The 22,514-nt window shown below is 28.3% G+C and overlaps 1 protein-coding gene and 1 non-coding gene across 2 annotated transcripts; one reads left to right on the forward strand and one right to left on the reverse strand.

Moving 5' to 3' along the window:
• The first annotated feature begins 7,004 nt into the window (after positions 1 to 7,004).
• On the forward strand, positions 7,005 to 7,077 carry TRNAE-CUC (transfer RNA glutamic acid (anticodon CUC)). The gene has a single exon. It is a non-coding gene; the product is annotated as a tRNA-Glu (tRNA).
• A 644-nt stretch (positions 7,078 to 7,721) lies between these two features.
• On the reverse strand, positions 7,722 to 10,494 carry LOC125824428 (probable purine permease 5). The gene is made up of 2 exons (XM_049503803.1): positions 10,259 to 10,494; positions 7,722 to 8,884 (listed from the first exon to the last, which is right to left on the reverse strand). Exons 1-2 carry the CDS (start codon positions 10,287 to 10,289, stop codon positions 7,806 to 7,808), a joined length of 1,110 nt encoding a protein of 369 aa, XP_049359760.1. The 5' UTR covers positions 10,290 to 10,494; the 3' UTR covers positions 7,722 to 7,805.
• Between the last annotated feature and the right edge of the window lie 12,020 nt (positions 10,495 to 22,514).

Below are 22,514 nucleotides of genomic sequence, written 5' to 3' on the forward strand. Positions count from 1 at the left end.
TTGAGAAAAGATTTAGTCAAAGTCAATATGTTTTATTAGTCAAACAATATAGTCATAGTAACAAAATCCAATTATAGTAAAAAATAATCAGTTTAAGAAAAAAATTGAACTTTATTCCAAAAGGGGAAATGATTTTCCACTATAAATATCAATAGAAATTGTGTTCTATATTCAACCACTCCAAAGTAAATTTCACTAAAAACTCAAAATTCTTTGAGAAAATAATGGCTATCACTAAGCACTTGATTTTCTTCACCTTGCTTGTTTTTATCACCTTCCCTTCTTATGAATGTAAGTATGATTCTAAATATTTATTCTTCATTTTACTTTATATTTCTCTTCTACTTTACAAGATAAAATTATTATTTTTTATTTTTTTTTATTTGGAGTTTGATATTGATATCAAGACTCTGACTAATTCAGATCTACGGGGTACGTTATGTATGAGTCCCATTAGAGGGGAAACCGCTGCCTATTGGGATTTTTTTCAAATCCAGGCACGAACATATCTAGGGTACTTACACTATATATACAAGATCAAAATTATTATTATATATAATAGGTGTAGAGTTTTCTAATAGGCTTCTTCATACATTTATTTTTTTGTATTTTTAATCACTGTCTCCGCTGTTAATAACCTAAGGCTCGAACCCAAAACACCTTACTGAGAATGAATGATTCTTATCCATCCTATCATAATCTTTAGTAATAGATAAAATTAAAATTAATTCAGATTTAATTAGGTTGGCTTGTTTTTTTTTTTTTTTTTTTGTAATCTCTCATCTTAATAATCTTTTTAAAAAAAATTATTATCTTATATTTTAATGCAGGTGAAAAAGTAATTAATGAAGATGGGATACTTATGGCTCCTGGATGGTGTTTGAAGAGCCCAATAAAAGCAGGAGATTGGTGTTGTTGGACAACTTATAATTGTTTTGATAATTATGAAACATGTAGACATAAATGTCCACCTTATCCTCCTCGCGATTAATTAATTTTAAACATCTAAAATATGCTTCATATATGAAATTATTACAATATTATTTCCATAATAAAACATGAATATTTCATTTTATCAATGTTATATATGGTTCTGGACAATTTCGTATGAATCTCTTTATGATGTTTTTTGTCAATTTTAAATTTTGGATAATATGGTACGAGTCTCTTTATTATGATGTTTTTGCATTTCAACATTAATAAAATTGTAACTTCTGCCTTAATTATATTTTATATGAATAATTAAGATTTATACATCAATATATAACTCCATTGGCACAAATTAGTTGACTATAATAATCAAGAAATGGAATGATGATAATGCTACTAATATATTTGATGAAAATAATGAAAAAAAAAAATTAATTATAAACACAAAGAAAGTATTATTAAAGTCTAAAAATATGCAATAGAAAAAACTACATTGACACTAATACAAGAAAAGTAATAGAAATTACACCTCAAAAAATTAAACCACGATTTAAAAGTTGCTCTCTCTATCAAAGGCAATTGCATATTCAAATAAAATTCAGATTCACGTTAGAAATTAAAGTCGAGAACAAAACACTTTCTAACAAAAGTGATTGTATACCCAACATATATCGAATTTGAAGCTTTTGGTTAAAGATGTAGCACTTATAAGTTACCACTTCATCACAACCCTCGATGGTAAATTTTGATATGATTAAATTAACCTCAATTCTCATTTAGGGTTAGTTCCACCCTTGGTCTCCCAACACATTCCCCTATAATTGATCTACCACAAATTGAGACACTAAATTATAGTAACGCATCAGTAAAGTCATAAAACCTTTTTTTGTAAAACTAAAGTTACTAAACTTTGTGTTATATCTATAGAGTTACAAAAAAAAAAAAATTGCCTCAAATTTACAACATTATATATAAATTCCTATGGGAACCCATCATTATCTATTTGGAACATTTATATTCTCTAATCTAAAGAGAGTGAGAAAACAATTAAACTATGAAACATAATTGTGTCAAACGTGATGTGCTTCCAATACTATGAAAAAAACAATTAAATCTTATTTATGATTTAACAAAAAAAATCAAATTAGATGTGTCTTACAACAAAATATCACAATATAAACTATAAAAAAAAAAGTGAAGCAGATGTGGAAGAAAATGAATTTGAAATTAAAATTAAACTTTAGATATATGGAAACATAACAGAAAGCACCTATACTAATATTTACTCAGTTACATTAGAGGATCGTAAAGAGATTAAAAAATGATTAGTCAAATGATATCTTATTAAGAGCCTGTTTGGCATTGTCATTGAGAGGTTAAAAACATTTATTTTGAAGAAAAAAAAAATACTTTTTTGAATTATTAAGGTATTTGGCTAATCAGTAAAATTATTTTTAAATAGAAATAGAAGCAATTCTTTTTGCAGTCAGAAAAACTAAAAAATTTATGCTTCTTAAGAAAAAAAACAGAATATTATTTTTTTCAAGACCAAAATATCTCAATCATATATATAGATCTACCAATATATCCCTTATATAGTTTTTGTGGTGAATTTTTCGTATGTAATGATTTAATTTGTGGAATAATTTTTAAGTTTATTTTGCTTGATAATCACTATGTTAATATCATATCAATATTTAATTCATTTTCTTATTTATCTATGTTATTATTGATTGAAAATTTTAATAATTTCTCTCAATAAAATAATTTTAATATTAAAAATGCATTAATATTTGTCTTTTTTTGTAATTTGACTCTGAAAACTTTTTTAAGAAAATTAGTTAAACACAACATGATTATTAAAAATACTTTTCAAATGATAAAGTCAACCGTAAATTATTATTTTTTCCAAAAATACTTTTCTTAAAAGTTATTTAAAAAAAAAAAAAGAATCTAAAAATAAACAGGTCATTGATTCATTGTACCTATTTGATCGATTGAATAAGTAAGTTATGTTTTAAGAAAATTAGTTAAACACAATATGATTATTAAAGATACTTTTCAAATGATTAAGTTAACCACAAATTATTATTTTTTTCAAAAATATTTTTCTGAAAAGCAAATTAATTGTGCCATTTTTTGTTTAATTGAATAAGTAAATTATTTAATAAAAAACAGATTAGGAATAAAAATTCTATAATCCAAAAAGGGAAAAATGATTTGAACCACTATAAATATCAATGGAAAATGTTTTTTATTCAACACACATCAAAATAATTTCCACAAAAAAACTCAACATTATTTGAGAAAAAGATGGCCATTACTAAGAACTTTATTTTCTTCACTTTACTTATTTTTGTCATCTTTCCTGCTCATGAATGTAAGTATGATTAAGAAAATTTCATTTTTCATTATACATTTAAAACTATAATTAGCTAGGATTCACTGTTAAATTGCTCGTTACTAACATAATATCATGATAATTTATCACTAGATAAAATTACTGATAAATTTTACTGTTTAGCTATGAAATTTTGTCTAATACTAATTCATGTTGCCTTGTATTTTACAAGATAAAATTAGTGTTTTTTTTTCGATTTTTTGTTCATGTGTCTTGATATAAGTATCAGGGTCTTAAAGGGGAAAATAACGCTCATATCTAGAGATGGGTAGAGCTAGGATGTATCCTTCGGATTGAATGAACCCCTTTTTCTAAAAATTACTACAATGTATATATAATGCCAAAACTATTATTTTTACGTATATATAATAAACCAATATTTTCTCAAATGGATATTTAGAGATCTCATTTGTTCATAGATCTTGAAATCAAATCAATATCCATTTCTTAATAGATCTATTTATCAATTTTGTATGTTTGCTTCTTTATATTTTCAAATTCTTTAATGAGAATTCTGACTCCACTACTGATAATCTAGGACTCGAACCTTATATATATAAATTGATAATCACTTGCATTTTATTTATTTTTATATTTTAATCTTAGTACTGGCAAGTGTTTTAAGAACCCATCAGGATCAGGATGGCAACTGCATTGTGTTTATGATCAACAAAATACATGTTTAAATAGTTGTCCCTATTACCCTCCTTTTAATAAATTTAATTAATTAAGAAATCCTCTTCTAAGAGTTTTGTTAAACATCTAAATTATGCTCCATATATATATGAAATTATTAAAATATTATTTCCATTCATGTTGTCAATGTTTAGTTACAATGTGGCAAGTTAGTTCTGAATTCTGAATAATTTCGTATGAATTTTACATTTTAACATTAATTATCGATGAAAGTTAAATAGGTGGAGTACTTACAATTTTCTCTCTTTTTCTTAACGTTGATCTAAGTTCTGTTCGTAATAAAATCATAATGTGTGCCTTGATAATATTTCTTTATACATATATAAGCCTTGTATATCATTGGCAACAATTAGTTGATCACAAGCTATAATCCTCAACAAAAAATGAGATTTGTTATTTTATAAGTCACCTTACTAGCTACCACATGTAAAACTAACCTAATTAATAGTATATAAAAAGTTACGCTATTGATGTAATCTCTCATCTTAATAATCTTTTTTTTTAAAATTATTATCTTATATTTTAATGCAGGTGAAGAAGTAATTAATGAAGATGGGATACTTATGGCTCCTGGATGGTGTTTGAAGAGCCCAATAAAAGCAGGAGATTGGTGTTGTTAGAAATTAAAGTCGAGGACAAAACAAATTTACAACATTATATATAAATTCCTATGGGAACCCATCATTATCTATTTGGAACATTTATATTCTCTAATCTAAAGAGAGTGAGAAAACAATTAAACTATGAAACATAATTGTGTCACACGTGATGTGCTTCCAATACTATGAAAAAACAATTAAATCTTATTTATGATTCATTGTACCTATTTGTTCGATTGAATAAGTAAGTTATGTTTTAAGAAAATTAGTTAAACACAATATGATTATTAAAAATACTTTTCAAATGATTAAGTTAACCACATATTATTATTTTTAAAAAAAATATTTTTCTGAAAAGCTATTTTTTTAAAAGAACATCTAAAAATAAACATGTCTTTGACTCATTGTGCCAATTTTTGTTTACTTGAATAAGTAAATTATTTAATAAAAAAAACAGATTAGGAATAAAAATTCTATAATCCAAAAAGGGAAAAATGATTTCAACCACTATAAATATCAATGGAAAATGTTTTTTATTCAACACACATCAAAATAATTTCCAATTTCTAAGAACTTTATTTTCTTCACTTTCTATTTCTGACATCTTTCTTGCTCATGAAGGTAAGTATGATTAAGAAAATTTCATTTTTCATTAAACATTTAAAACTATAATTGGCTAGGATTCATTGTTAAATTGCTCGTTACTAACATAATATCATGATAATATATCACTAGATAAAATTACTGACAATTTTTACTATTTAGCTATGAAATTTTGTCTAATACTAATTCATGTTGCCTTGTATTTTACAAGATAAAATTAGTGTTTTTTTTTCCGATTTTTTGTTCATGTGTCTTCATATAAGTATCAGGGTCTTAAAGGGGAAAATAACGCTCATATCTAGAGATGGACAGAGCTAGGATGTATCCTTTTTCTAAAAATTACTACAATGTATATATAATGTCAAAACTATTATTTTTACGTATATATAATAGATCGATATTTTTTCAAATGGATATTTAGAGATCTCTCTTGTTCATAGATCTTGAAATCAAATTAATATCCATTTCTCAATAGATCTATTTATCAATTTTGTATGTTTGCTTCTTTATATTTTTCAATTCTTTAATGAGAATTCTGACTCCACTACTGATAATCTAGGACTCGAACCTTATATATACTGGCAAGTGTTTTAAGAATCTATCAGGATCAGGATGGTGTTGTGTGACAACTGCATTGTGTTATGATCAACAAAATACATGTTTAAATAGTTGTCCTTATTACCCTCCTTTTAATGAATTTAATTAATTAAGAAATCCTCTTCTAAGAGATTTGTTAAATATCTAAATTATGCTCCATATATATATATATATATATGAAATTATTAAAATATTATTTCCATTCATGTTGTCAATGTTTAGTTACAATGTGGCAAATCAGTTCTGAATAATTTCGTATGAATTTTGCATTTTAACATTAATAATCGATGAAAGTTAAATAGGAGTACTTACAATTTTCTCTTTTTTTTCTTAACGTTGATCTAAGTTCCGTTTGTAATAAAATCATAACGTGTAATAATATTTCTTTATGCATATATAAGCCTTGTATATCATTGGCAACAATTAATTGATCACAAGCTATAATCCTCAACAAAAAATGAGATTTGTTATTTTATAAGTCACCTTACTAGCTACCACATGTAAAACTAACCTAATTAATAATGCATAAAAAGTTACGTTATCGATGTATATAACTTAATTTTAGACGTACATAAAAATTACAGTAAACATGACAAAGTGTTCATTTTCTCCAAAGACAACATCTTGAAGCTAAACAAAGATATGACCGAGGCTCTGGATATGTACGACATTATGTATTTAGTGTAATTCTATAGGTAGGGGTGGAATCTTGTTTTGTGGTTAAGGTGGAAAAAGTTGATCATAAGTGAAATAAACGTGAAAAAGAAGATAATCCTACATATATGTATATGAAGAAAGATATGATAAACTTTTTATATAAGTGAATTGGCCAAATAATATATATACCTATTGTCATCGATCTTGTCAGACTTGGTAAGTAAAATTCCATCGATTAGCCTCGGATTTGGTGAAGGGAAGATCAGATCATGACCTAAATAATTACATTGGATATACAATGTTAAAGTTTATTATTTTTAACAAATTACATTGTATATATACTATCTTCCGACTTGTGAGATAAAAAGGTTGTTTCCGAGTTTCGATAGACTTGAATTATATTTAATCGGATTCAACCATGGTTTTCTATACTAAGCAACGTGTGTCTAAAATCCTTAATAACTTTTTTTTTCTAATTGAATTAATTACAAATTCACATACGTGAATTATATTATAACATATCCGTTGTAGTCTAGTTGGTTAGGATACTCGGCTCTCACCCGAGAGACCCGGGTTCAAGTCCCGGCAACGGAACTTTTTTTTCATTTAATAATATTTTTTTTCCCATCCCTTTTATATGTCATACTTTTCTTTTTAGCATGTTCCAAAAAAAAGTCATACTTTCTTGTTTGAAAACAATTTGAAAAGATGTCGATTTCACGCTCGTTTTCCTATTTAGTTGTCACAATTTTAGGTTTCACGCCCCTTAAAAAACAAGGTAAGTTTATCATTGTACCCTTATATAGTGTTCTCTTAAAGTCAAATTTTCAATAAATGAACATGAATTAATTTATTTAGATTAATTAAATTGATCAATGAACAAAATTGAATTATTTAGTTTTCCTATGTTGATCAAATTCACACTTTCAAGGCTAACAACTCTCGACAGTAAAATAAGAAGAATAATATCATTTATTATTGATTTTGTGAAATGACAAGTACTAAGAAACGACGTATAAATAAGACCGGAGGGAGTAATACATCTTGATATATATGTTGCATGTCTATAAATAGAAAATAGTGAAATGGCAGGAAAGTTTAATTTCTTTGCTACCTTCTACATGTACATAGTTTCAACCTAAAAATGTTACCACACCCGTGTCAGATTCTCGAAAAATGTACTACTTTTTGGAGGATCCGACACGCCTCTCCACAACACTTGGGAAGAGTCCGAGCAATATAGGTTTCAACAGAATTAGCTAGTACATATACATAAAATTTTGTGATCTTCAATCCTTTATCAATGGAGGAAAACACGAAAACTAAGAAATAGTTCTGGGGGCTTCCTTTTTCGCGGGACTATAGCTACCGTAAATATAAGAGCCAAATCCCCAGAATGTAATAATCAAAGACAGGATCTTGAAACCACTCATAGGATCATGCAACAATATCACAGCTGCAATGCTAGTAATCGGTACTCTTACAGCGTTAAGGACACCAGCCAAGACAGTGGATGAGAGGAAAACAACCGCGGTGGCTCCCAACACTCCCAACTGGAAAGTGATAATCCCCCAAATGATAACTGAGTAATACGCGTTTTCCCCACCCTTGAATGTACTTGCCTCAGATTTCATCCCATGGAAACCGTTGCTCATAACAAGTCCGATTGTTGTGAATATAAAGGCAAAGAGGGAAACCATGAGTTGCTGCTCAAGAACAACAAGGAAAGACCTTTTACTGAGTAATTTAACAAAAATTAACTCTGATAAGGCGAAAATCAGACCATGGAGTGCAGATCCCAGTATATCCCACACAAAACCAATTATGTACTGACGGTCGGTGATGTATCCATACCTGTCTGAACTTGAATCAAGAGCAATGATCGTCATGGCAGCAGTGATGATCACAATAGAATTTATAATTGATAGATTCATAGTGTTTTTCACGAGAACATATCCGAATAATGCAGAGAATACCAGTGAAGTCGAGGCTAAAAGAGCAGCGGTTGATGCTGGCAGGTAGGCATAGGCATATGCATACATGAGGTTGTCAGCAGCACTCAAGAATCCCAAGACAACATAAGATAAAGTTAGTTTTAAGTCAAGTGGCGTCGGGAACACTTTAAGAAAAAAGTATGAGGGAATTAGGACTATCGCGATCATAGGCCATCCTGCAACTGAAACCCATGATATTATCCACTTGCTCTTCCCACCATTTGCAAAATATAAACGGGACAAGAGGCTAGAAGCAGGGAATGGAACAAGCATCCCCATGCTACTTAGAAACAGAAGAATCCAATGTGAAATCAGCTTGTTGTAATACATTTCACAAAGCATTGTCCAATAGGCCGAGATATATTGCCATAGTGACTTTGATGGCGGCGCTTCATCCATTAGTTCCTCTACAAAAAGCCAGTCATCATAGATAAATGTCAATTTTCAAAAACAACATGACAGAGTATTTGATCGGAGAAAGGAATCAAAGAATGACTCATAAGTAGCAACAACAACAACAGCAACATATTCAGCATGATCCCACAAGTGGAGTCTAGGGAGGGTAGTGTGTACTGTGTACGCAACCTAGCCTCTACCTTGGGAGATAGAGAGGTTGTTTCTGATAGACCCTCGTCTAAAGTAAAAGCAATTTTTAAAAAACGAGAGAGAAGAAGCAGTGACTCATTAGTAGCATTCAATATAAAAGAGTAACAGAAACATGGAGTAAGTAAAGCAAATATACAATCAGAAAATGCTTGATAAAAGGTTTTAGCAAACAGGCTTGAACCTTGCAGTACCTACTTATGAACTTCCTTAGCTAATTCGGTACATAACTACCTTATGATCTACCCATAAATCACAGTTTATACAAATGATCTCCGTAAAGGGAGGATATGCAAATGAATAACCACTTAAAAATTAAGGACTTGAATACATACAGAGAAGATAATTATAGCAAATTCAAGCTAAAACTAAATGTTTCAGCTGCCTAACTACTGCCAAAATGTGAAACTCAATATATGCTCTTCGCGTATTAGACACCTATCATCTCAGGGGCAGAGCTAGAGTATAGCTTATGTCTTTTGTTCGAAACAAATAACTTTGGTTCAAACCCTTGAATATACACAAACCATTCATTTTAAGACCGGTAACTTAAAAGGACTAGAATCCCGAACTCAATTTTACTCTCCATTTAGAAAGTGGGGCCCTGAATCTTTCTCTCTAGTCATGTCATTTGTCAAAGGGGGACAAGGCTCTGATTATTTCATAAGTAAATTCGTATTCTTCAAGCAATCAATTCAGTACCACAACCTCTCTACCTCCACGAGGTAGTGATAAGACATGTGTACTTCCTCACTAGTGAGATTGAGATTTTACTGAATATGTTTGTTATACACTATACAAGTACTGTCATTCAACACACAAGAAAAAAAAACCCAAGTGCTAAAAATCAAAACTTGAATTCACAATTTTCAAGAACCATGGAAGGATTTACAAAAACAAGAATAGCCACAAAGCATAAAAGCTGAAAATTTCAACAATACACAACACAAGTACAATCATTCAACACACAAGAAAAAACACCCAAGTGCTGAAAATCAAAACTTTAATTCACAATTTCAAGAAGCATGGAAAAAAACAATCATCTTGACAAATTTAACATACCCACAAAGCACAAAAGCTGAAAAAAGTTCAGATTTTTTTTTCAAGGGTTTTCACATAATTAGTCGGTCAGATTTACTGTTTACTTTTTCGAGCCATCATACACATATTATACTGACCTGGAACTGAAATAAGCAATGGTTGCTGCATGAACCCAAGAATTCAGGGGACAGTGAAGGAAGTTGAGAGTGGAGATACCAGAACTAATCCGGTCGGGTCAAAGAAAATTCCGGGTGTGCTCAATTTTGAACAGGGGTTCTTGAGATTTTACAACCATAGAAGCAGAGATTGAGAAAAATTTATGGTATCTAAATCAGACAGCAAATTGTGGTACTGTGTTCTATGGTCCACAAATCAAAAATCAAGATTTCAATGATTAGATGAAAGATTTCAATAATTGGCTTTTAATACATAGTGAAATTTGGGGATAATTTATTTAGACACTTGAATTAAGTCTTTCAACTTTTGATCCTTTTTTGTGTGTTTTCAGGTCTATTAGATAGTTAACTTAATTACATAAAATATGTGTTCTTTTTTAATTATATGCATTTGTATTTCGCTTCAATAAATAGTAAAATTCCAGATGTGTATAACTAAAGGAGAGATATATAAATAGATGAATGAAAAATGTGTGCAAAAGTTTTTTCAAAATTTGAACTAAAAATGTCTAATTAAATACTTTATGTGGAAGAGTGTTCAATTGAAACATGATTTAATTCGAGTGTCCAAATGAAATATTAAGAAAAATTTAAGGAGTTGTCTATGTATTAAGCTAAAATAACTATATCTCAATATACGAAAAGTATACATTAATTATATATAAATTAAAATAAAAAATTGTAAATTCCAATTGATATACTAGAGATATACATTTCATGACTATTATTTTGATGGACAAGGATATGATTGCAAATAGGAGGTTGTGGAGGATACAAATTAGGATAAAAGGTTTATAGGTAGTCGAATGTTTTCTCACTTACCCTTTCATACTAGTAGTCATAGCATTACTCATGTAGTTTTTTTGTTCTTTGAGTTCATTTACTATATATCATTTCTTATAGTTGGATTATCATATTATTTTATTATAGTTATTGTTCAGAATGATTTGTCATATTTTCTACTTGTATTTTATCATGACTTCTTGATTTTCATTTTTTTTTTCATACTACTTTGAAGTTTAGACTGTTCTTTTGTCGAACGGAGGATTTATCAAATTTTTTTTAGGTAAATTCAAGAAAATAATATTTTTTTTATTTTTAGTTTAAATTCACAACTAATCTTTCCCGCATCAATTTTAAAAAAAATTTATTTCAATCCACCCACGCACCTACTCTTTTTTTTATGGTTTTCCATCCCATGTCCAGAGTCCACATTGAAGCTCCAACTGAATTTGGATTGCCTCTATAGGGCCCATTCGGGCTCGAACCTGAAACATCTGATTAAGAATGAAGCACTCTCACCAATGCATCATCACAACCCATGTTGGTCACCTACTTTATTCTCCAACCTAAGCAAGTCAAAGAATATTATACTCATGCCTGTCATTTGTCAGGGGGGACTGATTATTAATTTAATAAGTAAATTATTATTCTTTAAGGAATCAAATCTTACCTGCCAACAATAAAAAAATTCAGCAAGACATAACAGTAGTGTCATCCAACACACACACATACCAAAAAAAAAAAGTGCTACAAATCAAAACTTGAATTCAAATTTTTAAAGAACTGATAACGACAATAACATACTCAGTATAATTATATAAATATAATTTAGAAAAGAAAGTAAGTAACCAAATTTTACCATTATCTTTGTACGATAGAGATATTATTTTTGATAGACATTAAGCTCAAAAGAAACGCAATCGATGCACGAAAAAAACAACAACATATCCAGACTCCAGTGTTATAACTTATAAGTGTAGTTTGGATTTAAAAGGGTAAGATGTAGATAAACCTTACATTTATCTTTATGAGATAGAAATATTATTTTTAATAGACCCTCTAATTAAAAGAAATGTAACTGATACAGAAAAAAATAAAAATAATAAGAGATAACAACATAGCTCAAAAACACATCAAGAGTAAGAAAAATTGAGTGATATCCAAATTATACTACTAAAAGTGGACAATATTTAAACGTACTAACTCTCTTGACTAATTCTTGACCTTCATACCTACGATCTGAATTCAACCCAAACTTCAGCCTGAAATAATCGGACCGGGTCAAAGAAAATCCGGGTCTACCCATTTTCGAGATTCTTGAGATGAGAAATCAGACAGCATATTATAGTGCTGTGTTTTATGGTCCACAAATTACTCATTTAATTGGTTGGTGGCATTGGGAATCAAATAAAATCTTTTTTATGTTCGATCGAAAATAATTATAATCGCTAATTAATATATAAAAGATATACATTAACTATAAAATAAAATTGTGAACAACTAATATACTAGTTATTTTGATGAACGAGAACATGATCGTAGATAAAAGGTTGCGGAGAATATGAATCAGAATAAAAGATTAATAAATAATACTTAGAGTATTGTTTCACTTACTCTTCTGTACTAATAATATCTTATTATTTCAAACCTTTAATTTAATTTATATATATTTATTTGGTTGTTATGAAAAATAACAGTAAATTTTGACCCAACAAATAAACGTGTTTTGCGCTAGGTTTTTTTTTTTTTTTAACTTCAAGTGCTAGAAGAATTATGACTTTTTTTTTCTTTACTGCCAAATGGCTTTAATTTAATGATATTTTATTATTTCAAACCTTTTGATTTACATCATAAAGATGTTTTTAAAAACGTGTTTTTAACGTGACGAAAAGGGAAATATTTTACTTTAAAAAACTTCGAGTAGGTCATAATTTCAACTAGTGATGGTAATCAAAATCTCTTTTGTTGAAAAATTAAAATTATTTATATATATTCTAGTAAACAAATGTTAGGATTAAATCGAGGTTGGTTTATTTGGTTGGTCATACAATAACCTAGAACTATGAAGAAATTCATCCCATTTTTTACTGAGACCACTCAATCGATTTCATCCACTTGAAAATTCGTGTAAAAGTGGCTAATTCAACTTTTTAATGGACTTGTTAGTTCCGCAATATTCCAGCTTCAGAGACTTGATCAGGATTCGAGGATGTTCCTTGGCTCTTTTACTTCTTTCGAAGATCATGTCAAATCGAGGCACTTTTTTTCTATTTTTCGCTTAGATGTGCTCGGCATATGCTAAAGCCAGAGCATGATGGCAAGAATTGATCGAGACTAAAATTAAAACTACTGAGTTAAATCGAATTTGTATCTCAATTTCTAACTCCACCCCTAATTGTGGAAAGAATGATATTCCAAGAGTTCGAAACATCGTAGAAGTGAAATGAGTAAGAATAACCATTGCATTTTTAGCTATCAAATAAGCAAGTTAAGCTGAATTTAAACGAGATAAAATAAATTGATTTATTAAATAAGTGGGTAGTTGACTAGATCAAAAATTACTTGAGTTGAAACAATTTAGCCTTAAATAAATTAAAAGGTGGATCATAACCCCTATTCGTCCAATCCGTACCAAACTTTAATTATTTTATATATTTTTTAATACTTTTTTTAATATCTAAGAAAATTAACTTTCCTTTATTATTGCTATATATTAAAAAAATCAAATTTAAAAAATATAATTTTTTTGAAACTATTTGGTAATATTTTGCATGAATCAATTTAGGCTACATATTAATCTAATTTTGAGCTGAGAATGGATTTGACTGAAATAAAATGAATTAATACATGAGTCACGAGTGAGTTAATGACCAAACTAAACTTAGACGATTCAAATAAATTATATTTTAAAAAGCTAATTTTACCACATTTATTCATATATTATAAAGTTTTAGTTTTATCCGTGTCAAATTGAAATAACAATAGTTATAAACAACTAGCTCTCAAATTAAATAATTATTTAAAATAGTGAGAGATATAACAAAATCATCAAATAAAAAAATGATTCGAGTTATACTAAATCACCTATAGAGTAAACTTTTTAGAGAATTTATTCACAACTTTGTCCATGTGAACTTATTCATATTGTCAATCTTGATTTAGAATTAAAAAATAAGAAGAATTATGATAGATTAATTGTCAATGTAAAACTAATTAATTCATTATGACTCCTGACAAATGTTATTTTGCTAAAATAGGAAGAAAATTTAACAATGTGAATCAGAAGTAAAATGGAAAATTAATAAATGACTAATAAAAATCCCAACAAAAGCATCAGAAAGAAATGAGAGTAAACAGTAAACTCATAATAACTTGATCAAATTAGTTACAAAATTTCCTTTTAAAGAATCTATAAAAATTGACAAGAAATACATTTAATGTGCATTGTCTAACAAATAGTTCATATTATTCTTATCTTCTAATAAATGATATATATATTTATTATTATTATTATTATTATTATTAATAAATCTATATTTATTAAGTTCACAAAAATAATCCTAAAACTATTATTTTTTAATTTCAAAAAATATATCATGTGGCTATTTCAAGGATTTAGATAATGTCACGTGGCAAAATTTGATAGTTCGTACTAAATTCCGCTAGTGGCACAAATGAATCAAATATGTCAATGCGATGACATAAATAAGTCCAACTAATAATAGATGGCATAGTTAAGTCATTAATAAAAAAATTGATGACATATGTAAGATTTTTTTTCATTATTTGGTAAATTTTATGAATAAATTTTGATTATCTCATATATATAGGTACTTTTCTTCCATCGTATATTTTATCTTTCGTGAAGTTAGCATGAAATTTCAAGAGATTGTAAGTTGTTTAAGACACTTTTAGTCTATCTTAATTCATTTTTTTAACATTTTCATTTATCGTTGTTTTAGTTTAATATCTACAGACTTGCATTATTTTGAGAATTTATCCTCAACTTCACTTTTGTAAGCTTACTTATATCACTGGTCCCATGTTTGAATAAAAGAGGAGAATCGTGATTTCTTCTATTGCATATCTTATCTTTTGTGAAATTCGTATAAATTTCAAAAGATTATAAGTTTTTGCAAGATAATTTTAGTCTATTTTATTTTTTAAACATTTTCATTTAACGTGTTTTTTTTAATTTAATATCTACGAACTTACACTATTTTGAGAATTTATTTTCAATTTCATTTTTTTTAAGCTTACTCACATTACTGATCCCAAATTCGAATAAAAGAGAAGAATCATAATAGTCTAATAGTTATCAACATAAAACTAATCAATTCAGGATAAGTCCAAATACCACATGTAATTTTGCTAAAATAGGAAGAAAAATTAACAAGTGTGAATCAATAGTAAAATGGAAAAATTAATAAATGACGTAGTAAAAATCCCAACAAAATTGTCAGAAGAAATTGGAAAAAAAACAGTAAACTCATAATAACTCAGTCAAATTAGTTACTAATTTTCTTTTTTTAGGAAATTACAAATAAAAGACTAACAAAATAGAAATATATATAATTACTTTTTCCTATCTAGTCCTTGTTCTATACATTTTATCCAATATATATAGCCAGAATTTGTGTATATTATAAAAACCATTGTATATCATATGCAATTTTCTTATCATATTTGAAGAATTAAAGCAACAAGATTTCAAACTTCATCAAAATTCATGAGAATGGCCATTTTAATTCCCTCTTATTTCCTTCTTCTTCACATTTTTATATCAGGTATATGTCCATTTTTTCAATTTTATCTGATAATTTATTTGTTATATAATATGTCTCAAAATATTTGACATCATTAAACTAGGTAATGATGTTATTTTACACAATTTGTACAACATTTAAGAACTCAAATTCATTCAATTAGTTTTGTTGATTGTAGGGTAGATCTCATTGCAAATATTTATATATATGTACTCAAATTATATTTTATTTATCAAGATTCAAATTTTTATATCATTAAGGAATGTGTTGGAATGAATGTTCGATTCTTCTACTTGTTGGTATCGAGCCCTAGGTGCAAATTCCTAGAAATAGCCCGCTAGCCACTTTTCAATCATGTCTTTGAGAAATAATCAACTAATTCATGGTAACTTTTTTACTTCATCCTAGGATCTTCATGATGACTCGAACTCATAAGCCATAACCTAAGAACTGAAGATGAATAATACATATCATCTGAGCAACCCCTTCATAATTTTTTTTACCTCACCCTACTCGGGATCAATAGTGTTCTCAAATATCGTACATTTTTATATATTAACATTTTTTTGTGTGTAGTTGGCATGGGAGATAGCAACTTGACTCATTTGGAGATGGCAAGAGGAAATTTGACAGAATTGGATGTAGATTACCATTATAGATGTTCTGGAAATTTGGGTCCATGTAACTATGAATATTGTGATGAAGATTGTTGCATTAGAACATGCAATAATTATTATAGTGAACTTAATCCAGAACCAAAATGTACTGACTTTCCTGGATATTATCCATACAAGTTTTGTATTTGCTGGCATGATTGTTATTGAAATAAATATAACATAATTTAATACGAATATATTACATTAATGATCTTATTTGTTCATGCAAATGCACTTGTATCTTCTTTTATTTTTTTCTTTGTTTTTTTTGCCTGATGTTGGATATTTGTATTGGAGTCCGATTGAATTTAAATTTACAATGGGAAGTAATTAAGTGATTTCATATTCAAGGTTCAAATCTGATACTTCTAATAATTAAGGATGAATGAAATAGTTATAATTCCATCACAAGTTTAATTTTTAATGAGAGATTACAATGATCTTATTGTTCATGAAAATGCACTTGTATTTATTTATTTTTCGATCTGATATTCGGTATTTATATTGGAGTTTGATTGATTCCAAATTCACGCGTCGGAAAGTAGGCGACTCCATATCTAAGGCTTAAATTTGAGATCTTTAATTAAAGATGAAGGGATAGTTATAATTTCACCACAAGTCTAATTTTTGTTATTTAATTTTAATAAGATATTACAATGATCTAATTGTTCATGCAATAATGCACTTGTATCTTTTTTTTCCTTCTTTTTTAATTCGATATTCTGTATTCATATTAGAGTCCGATTGAATTTGATTTCATGCTAAATTGTTTCACATATTTGTAGCCTTGTAGGTAATTAAGCACTCCTTAACAAAGGTGACTCCATATCAAAGGATCGAATCTGAGATCTCTAATTAAAGATGAATGAGTAGTTATAATTCCATCACAAGTCTTATTGGTAAAATGTACTCTATTTTAATAGTTTTTTAGTCGGTATCCGTATTGAGCCCCTGAATAATCCGAATTCATACCTTTAATAAAAAAGCACTCCCGAACATGATTTATTCCATATAAAGAGAGCTCTATAGAGTAAAATGCACTTGTATCTATCAAAGAAATGGTATAAGTATAGATACACTGTACAATAATAGTTTTTATTGCTTGATTTGACTTTATCATAATGTAAAATAACTGATTAGTTTATTAAGATATTTCTAATTGATGAGTTTTGTCAAAAAAGGGTATAAAAATAATTCAAGAGAATTAAGACAACTTATAATTTCTAATTTATCGCCATTTATGCCTTGTAAAATATATTTAAGGTATTAAATTAATGTAATTCCTAATATGAGGAAAACAAAATAGGATATAAATTGGAGTTGAGTATGTAAAGCATAATAATGAGAAAGAGAAATGAGAATGAGTCAAATAAATTTAACGAAACAATATAACAAAATAAAAATATAATTAATACAGACATTGCAATTAAAATAACGATACAATCCATAATAACCATCGAAACAAGTTGACACTACTTGCCTGTACTCAATATGTATATTGAATCAAGTAATGTTAATTTAACAATTATAATTCAAAAAAAATACTTGTCAGTTGACTATAATTATTATATATCATTATAATTAATTCACTTTCCCGTAGTTCCGATTTGTCAATCATCAAAGCATACAATTATGAGTCAAAAACATGCTTGAAGTATTTTGATTATTTGAGTTTTATTATCAAGAGTGTAAATTTTTGTGACGGTCCAACCCGCTAATGATATTGTCCGCTCTGGGCCTAGGCCCGCACGGCTTTAAAACGCGTCACTAGTTGGTAAGATCTGCTTACTTATATACCCAATATATCTCTATATTTTACCGATGTGAGACTTCTTATCTTAAGTTGGGGTATCACATACAACCCCTCTATGGACTCAGCGTCCTTGCTGAGGTTTGCCCCAGTGCATGAGATTTGCCTAGATTCTGTTGACTCTGACCCACATCAACAAGGCTGACACAGCAGTGACTCTAATACCATTTGTAACAGCCCAGTCCACTAGTGATATTGTCCGCTCTGAGCCTAGGCCCGTACAGCTAGTAAGACTTACTTACTTATATACCCAACATCTCTTCTGTGTTTTGCCGGTATGAGACTTCTTATAATCTTAAGCTAGGGTGTCACAATTTTCTACCTAAACTATCACTAGACTTTTATCGAAAGACACCTCAACTATCAGTTGTTCACAACAACTAAAATTCATAAAATTTAAACTTTGAATCTCTTCTAACTTAGTCAACTAGATTAATTCATCCTCCTATTTAGATTTCAACTTTAGTTGATCTCCCTAATCTATTTGGTAAACTCTAATCCGCTTGATCTTCCTATCTAGTTAACCTTAAAAGACAAAAAGAAGAAGAGAAACAAACTTGTATGAGTTCTACTTAACTAAAAACCCTTAGTAGTTAGTAGTTAGCAGTTAGTAGTATAAATTCAATTTGATCCATATTATCTACTTGTTTGAATTTTCATCCCTATATAAAACCTCAAAGACATTTTTATATGAATACATAATATTTAAAATGAATAATTTATGTAAATCATAGATCAATAATTTTCCTCAAGATTCATATATATGGCTATTCTAGTTTGGTCCCCAAGTTTTTGTGCCATTTTTGTTCTCACTCTTGTAACAGGTTAGTTATGTTTCTCTTCTTCTTTCTTTTTTTTTTCCCTTTTTGTAGTTGATATGAATTTTTATTTTTTTTATGTTCGACTAGTTAAAATAGTTTATAGAGATAGGACACAAGTACCCCTTTTAGACTATGCCCAAAATCTCAGAGACACTCCTTAACTATACTAAGGTCCTATTACCCTTCTGTGTCCATTTTTTTTGTAAATTTTGTACACCTTTTTGACTTACGTGACATCCAAATATCTCTCACGCGCCTAAACTATATGGAGTCACGAAATGTGTTACATATGTCAAAAAGGTGTATATAATCACTTATTTGACAATCAAGAAAATGACTTGTTTTATAGGAGTGAAAACAAGTTTCATTATTAGTAGCATTCCATATATATAAGTTGTTCTATCAGAGACCCCCAAACTTCTTGCCTCACCTAACCGTGTGATGTTTGTTGATGATTGTTACACTGAGATTGGATCAAAATCTTATACATTTATCGATTTTATTTATGCTATATTAATTATATTATATTAATTGTCTCATCTAATAAATTTATCATTTTATATCATGCTGGTTTTATATTTTTACCTTTTTTCCCCATTGGTTAGGTGGCATGAAAAAAATATTATTTGTATAGGAGTGAATCATGCCCTCTTTCATATGCGGGCTTAATCTCTTTTTTTTTTCTTGAGTCGAACACATAAATATTATTTTCATTAATAATTATTGATACTGAGACTTTCAATTAGAATCTCAAACATCTATCAACTCTGATTATACCATATTAAATTCTGTGAACAATCTCGTCTAACAATTGTCTTGAATTTTTTTTTTTTTCTCCTTTGGCTAAGTGGCATTTATTTGTTTAGAAGTGAATAACACCCTCTTTCACATACATTCTTGATCTTTTTCTCTTCTTTTTTTTCTGCGAGCCAAACACTAATAAATATTTGTTTCATCAAAATCTCAAATATCTAGTGACTCTAATTATATACATATCATATTAAATTATGTGAATTGTCTCATCTAAAGAATTATTCCGTCATTTTTTAAAAAAAATATTTTTTTTCTACCTTGCTTAGGTGGCATAGGAGATACTAACTTGGGTCCAACACAAATGGACAATACTATGAATAATGGAAGACTAAATTCATCAGATAGTTTGGATTATGATTATCAATGTTCATCAAATTTGGGACCATGCAATTATACATATTGTAATGAAGCTTGTTGTTATAGGGAATGTAATAATTATTATAGTGGATTTCACCCACATCCAATATGTGAGGATCAGGGACCTAGGTATAAGTATAAATTGTGTATTTGTTGGCATGATTGTTAAAAAAAATAAAAATAGACATCGTATATCATATAATAATACTTAACTTGGATATATATTATATGTATATAAATATCCAAGTAATTAAAAATAAAGGATTTGTAATTTTGATGTCGTTTATTTAATTGATGTAGTGGTAAAAAAATTTTGTATGTTAGACAATTACATGCGTCTTTCATTGAGTAAAGACTCGTGAAAATGCTTTGAGAATCAATCCTAAACCTCTTTGTTTGAATGATATTTGCGGCTATTAACTTTTCATATTATATATATTATTATTTAAAAAAAAAAAAAGAATCCAACAACAATACTATTTCCAAAGCTATAAAAAATAATAATTTATGTCTCGCATTTACTTTTGTGAGAATATGAGAATTTTTTTCTGTCTTTGCCATAAAAAGGAATGTCCTCGATTAAAAAACCAGCCAATTTATCACCATTTATGCCTTGTAAAAATATGTTAAGGTATTAAATTAATGTGTTCCTAATATGAGGAAAACAAAATAGGATGTAAATTAAAGTTGAAAAAAAAATGGTATAAGGTACAATGAGGTTATGAAATAATATGTAAAGCATTATAATGACAAAGAGAAATGAGATAATGAGTTAAATAAATTTAAGAAACAATATAATAAAATTAATATTAAAGTAAAACAGATATTTAAAATAACGATACAATCGATAATAACCATACGAACAAGTTGTAACTGTTGTTCATTAAATAAAAAAATATTAATTTAACAGTTATAATTTAAAAATAATAACAGATGTGATTTGACTATAATTATTATATATCATTTGACTATAATTAGTTCACTCCCATTTACTACTATTTAGAATTTGTCACTCACCAAAAGTCAAAGTATAATTAATTTATCCTCCTATTTATATTTCAACCTTAGTTGATCTCCCTAATCTATTTGGTCAACTATAATCCACTTGGTCTTCCTAGCTATCTAGTTAACCTTAAACTTAAAAGACCCCCTACCACCCCCCCACCCCCCAAAAAAAAAAAAAACTTTGTAAAGAGTCCTAATAAATTCAATTTGATCCCTATTTAAGGATAATTTAGTAACTCAACAACATCATTGAATTAAAAGATAAACAAAATCTAATAAAAACAAATTATAAGCAATGTTAATTAATTCCACATTATCTACTTGCTTGAATTCTCATCCCTATATAAAACCTTCAAAGACATTTTTATATGAATACATAATATTTAAAATGAGGAATTCATGTAAATCATAGATCAATAATTTTCCTCAAGATTCATATATATGGCTATTCTAGTTTGGTACCCAAGTTTTTGTGCCATTTTTATTCTTACTCTTGTAACAGGTTAGTTATGTTTTTTTTCCCCTTTTAGATTGTGTTTGATATCAAGAAAATGACTTGTTTTATATCAGTGAAAACAAGTTTTATAATTAGTAGCATTTCATATAAGTTGTGCTAATATCACACGCCCCCAAACTTTTAATTAGAATTGCAAACATCTATCAATTCTGATTATATCATATTAAATTGTGCAAACACTCTCATCTACCAATTTTATCTTTAATTTTATTTTTTGTTTTTTGTTTTTCTCCCTTGGATAGATGGCGTTGGAGATTTATTTGTTTAGGAGTGCATCACACCCTCTTTCACATACATGCTTGATTTTTTTCTCATTATTTTTTCGCGAGCCAAACATAAAGAAATATTATTTTCATGAAAATCGTTAAATTATGTGAACTATCCTATCTAAAGAATTTTATTCCGTTTTTTTTTTCTAATGTTAATTTTTTTTTTACCTTGCTTAGGTGGCATGGGAGATGCCAACTTGGGTCCAACACAAATGGAGAATATTATGAATGGTGGAGATGATTTAGATTATGATTATCAATGTTCAGCTAATTTGGGTCCATGCAATTATGAATATTGCAATGAAGCTTGTTGTATTAAGCAATGTTTTAATTATTATAGTGGACTTCACCCACGTCCAATTTGTGAGGATTGGGGGCCTAGGTATAAGTATAAATTATGTATTTGTTGGCATGATTGTT

The sequence above is a fragment of the Solanum verrucosum genome, unplaced genomic scaffold (assembly GCF_900185275.1).
Source record: "Solanum verrucosum unplaced genomic scaffold, falcon-dt-bn FXZP01000022.1, whole genome shotgun sequence".
NCBI lineage: Eukaryota > Viridiplantae > Streptophyta > Magnoliopsida > Solanales > Solanaceae > Solanum > Solanum verrucosum.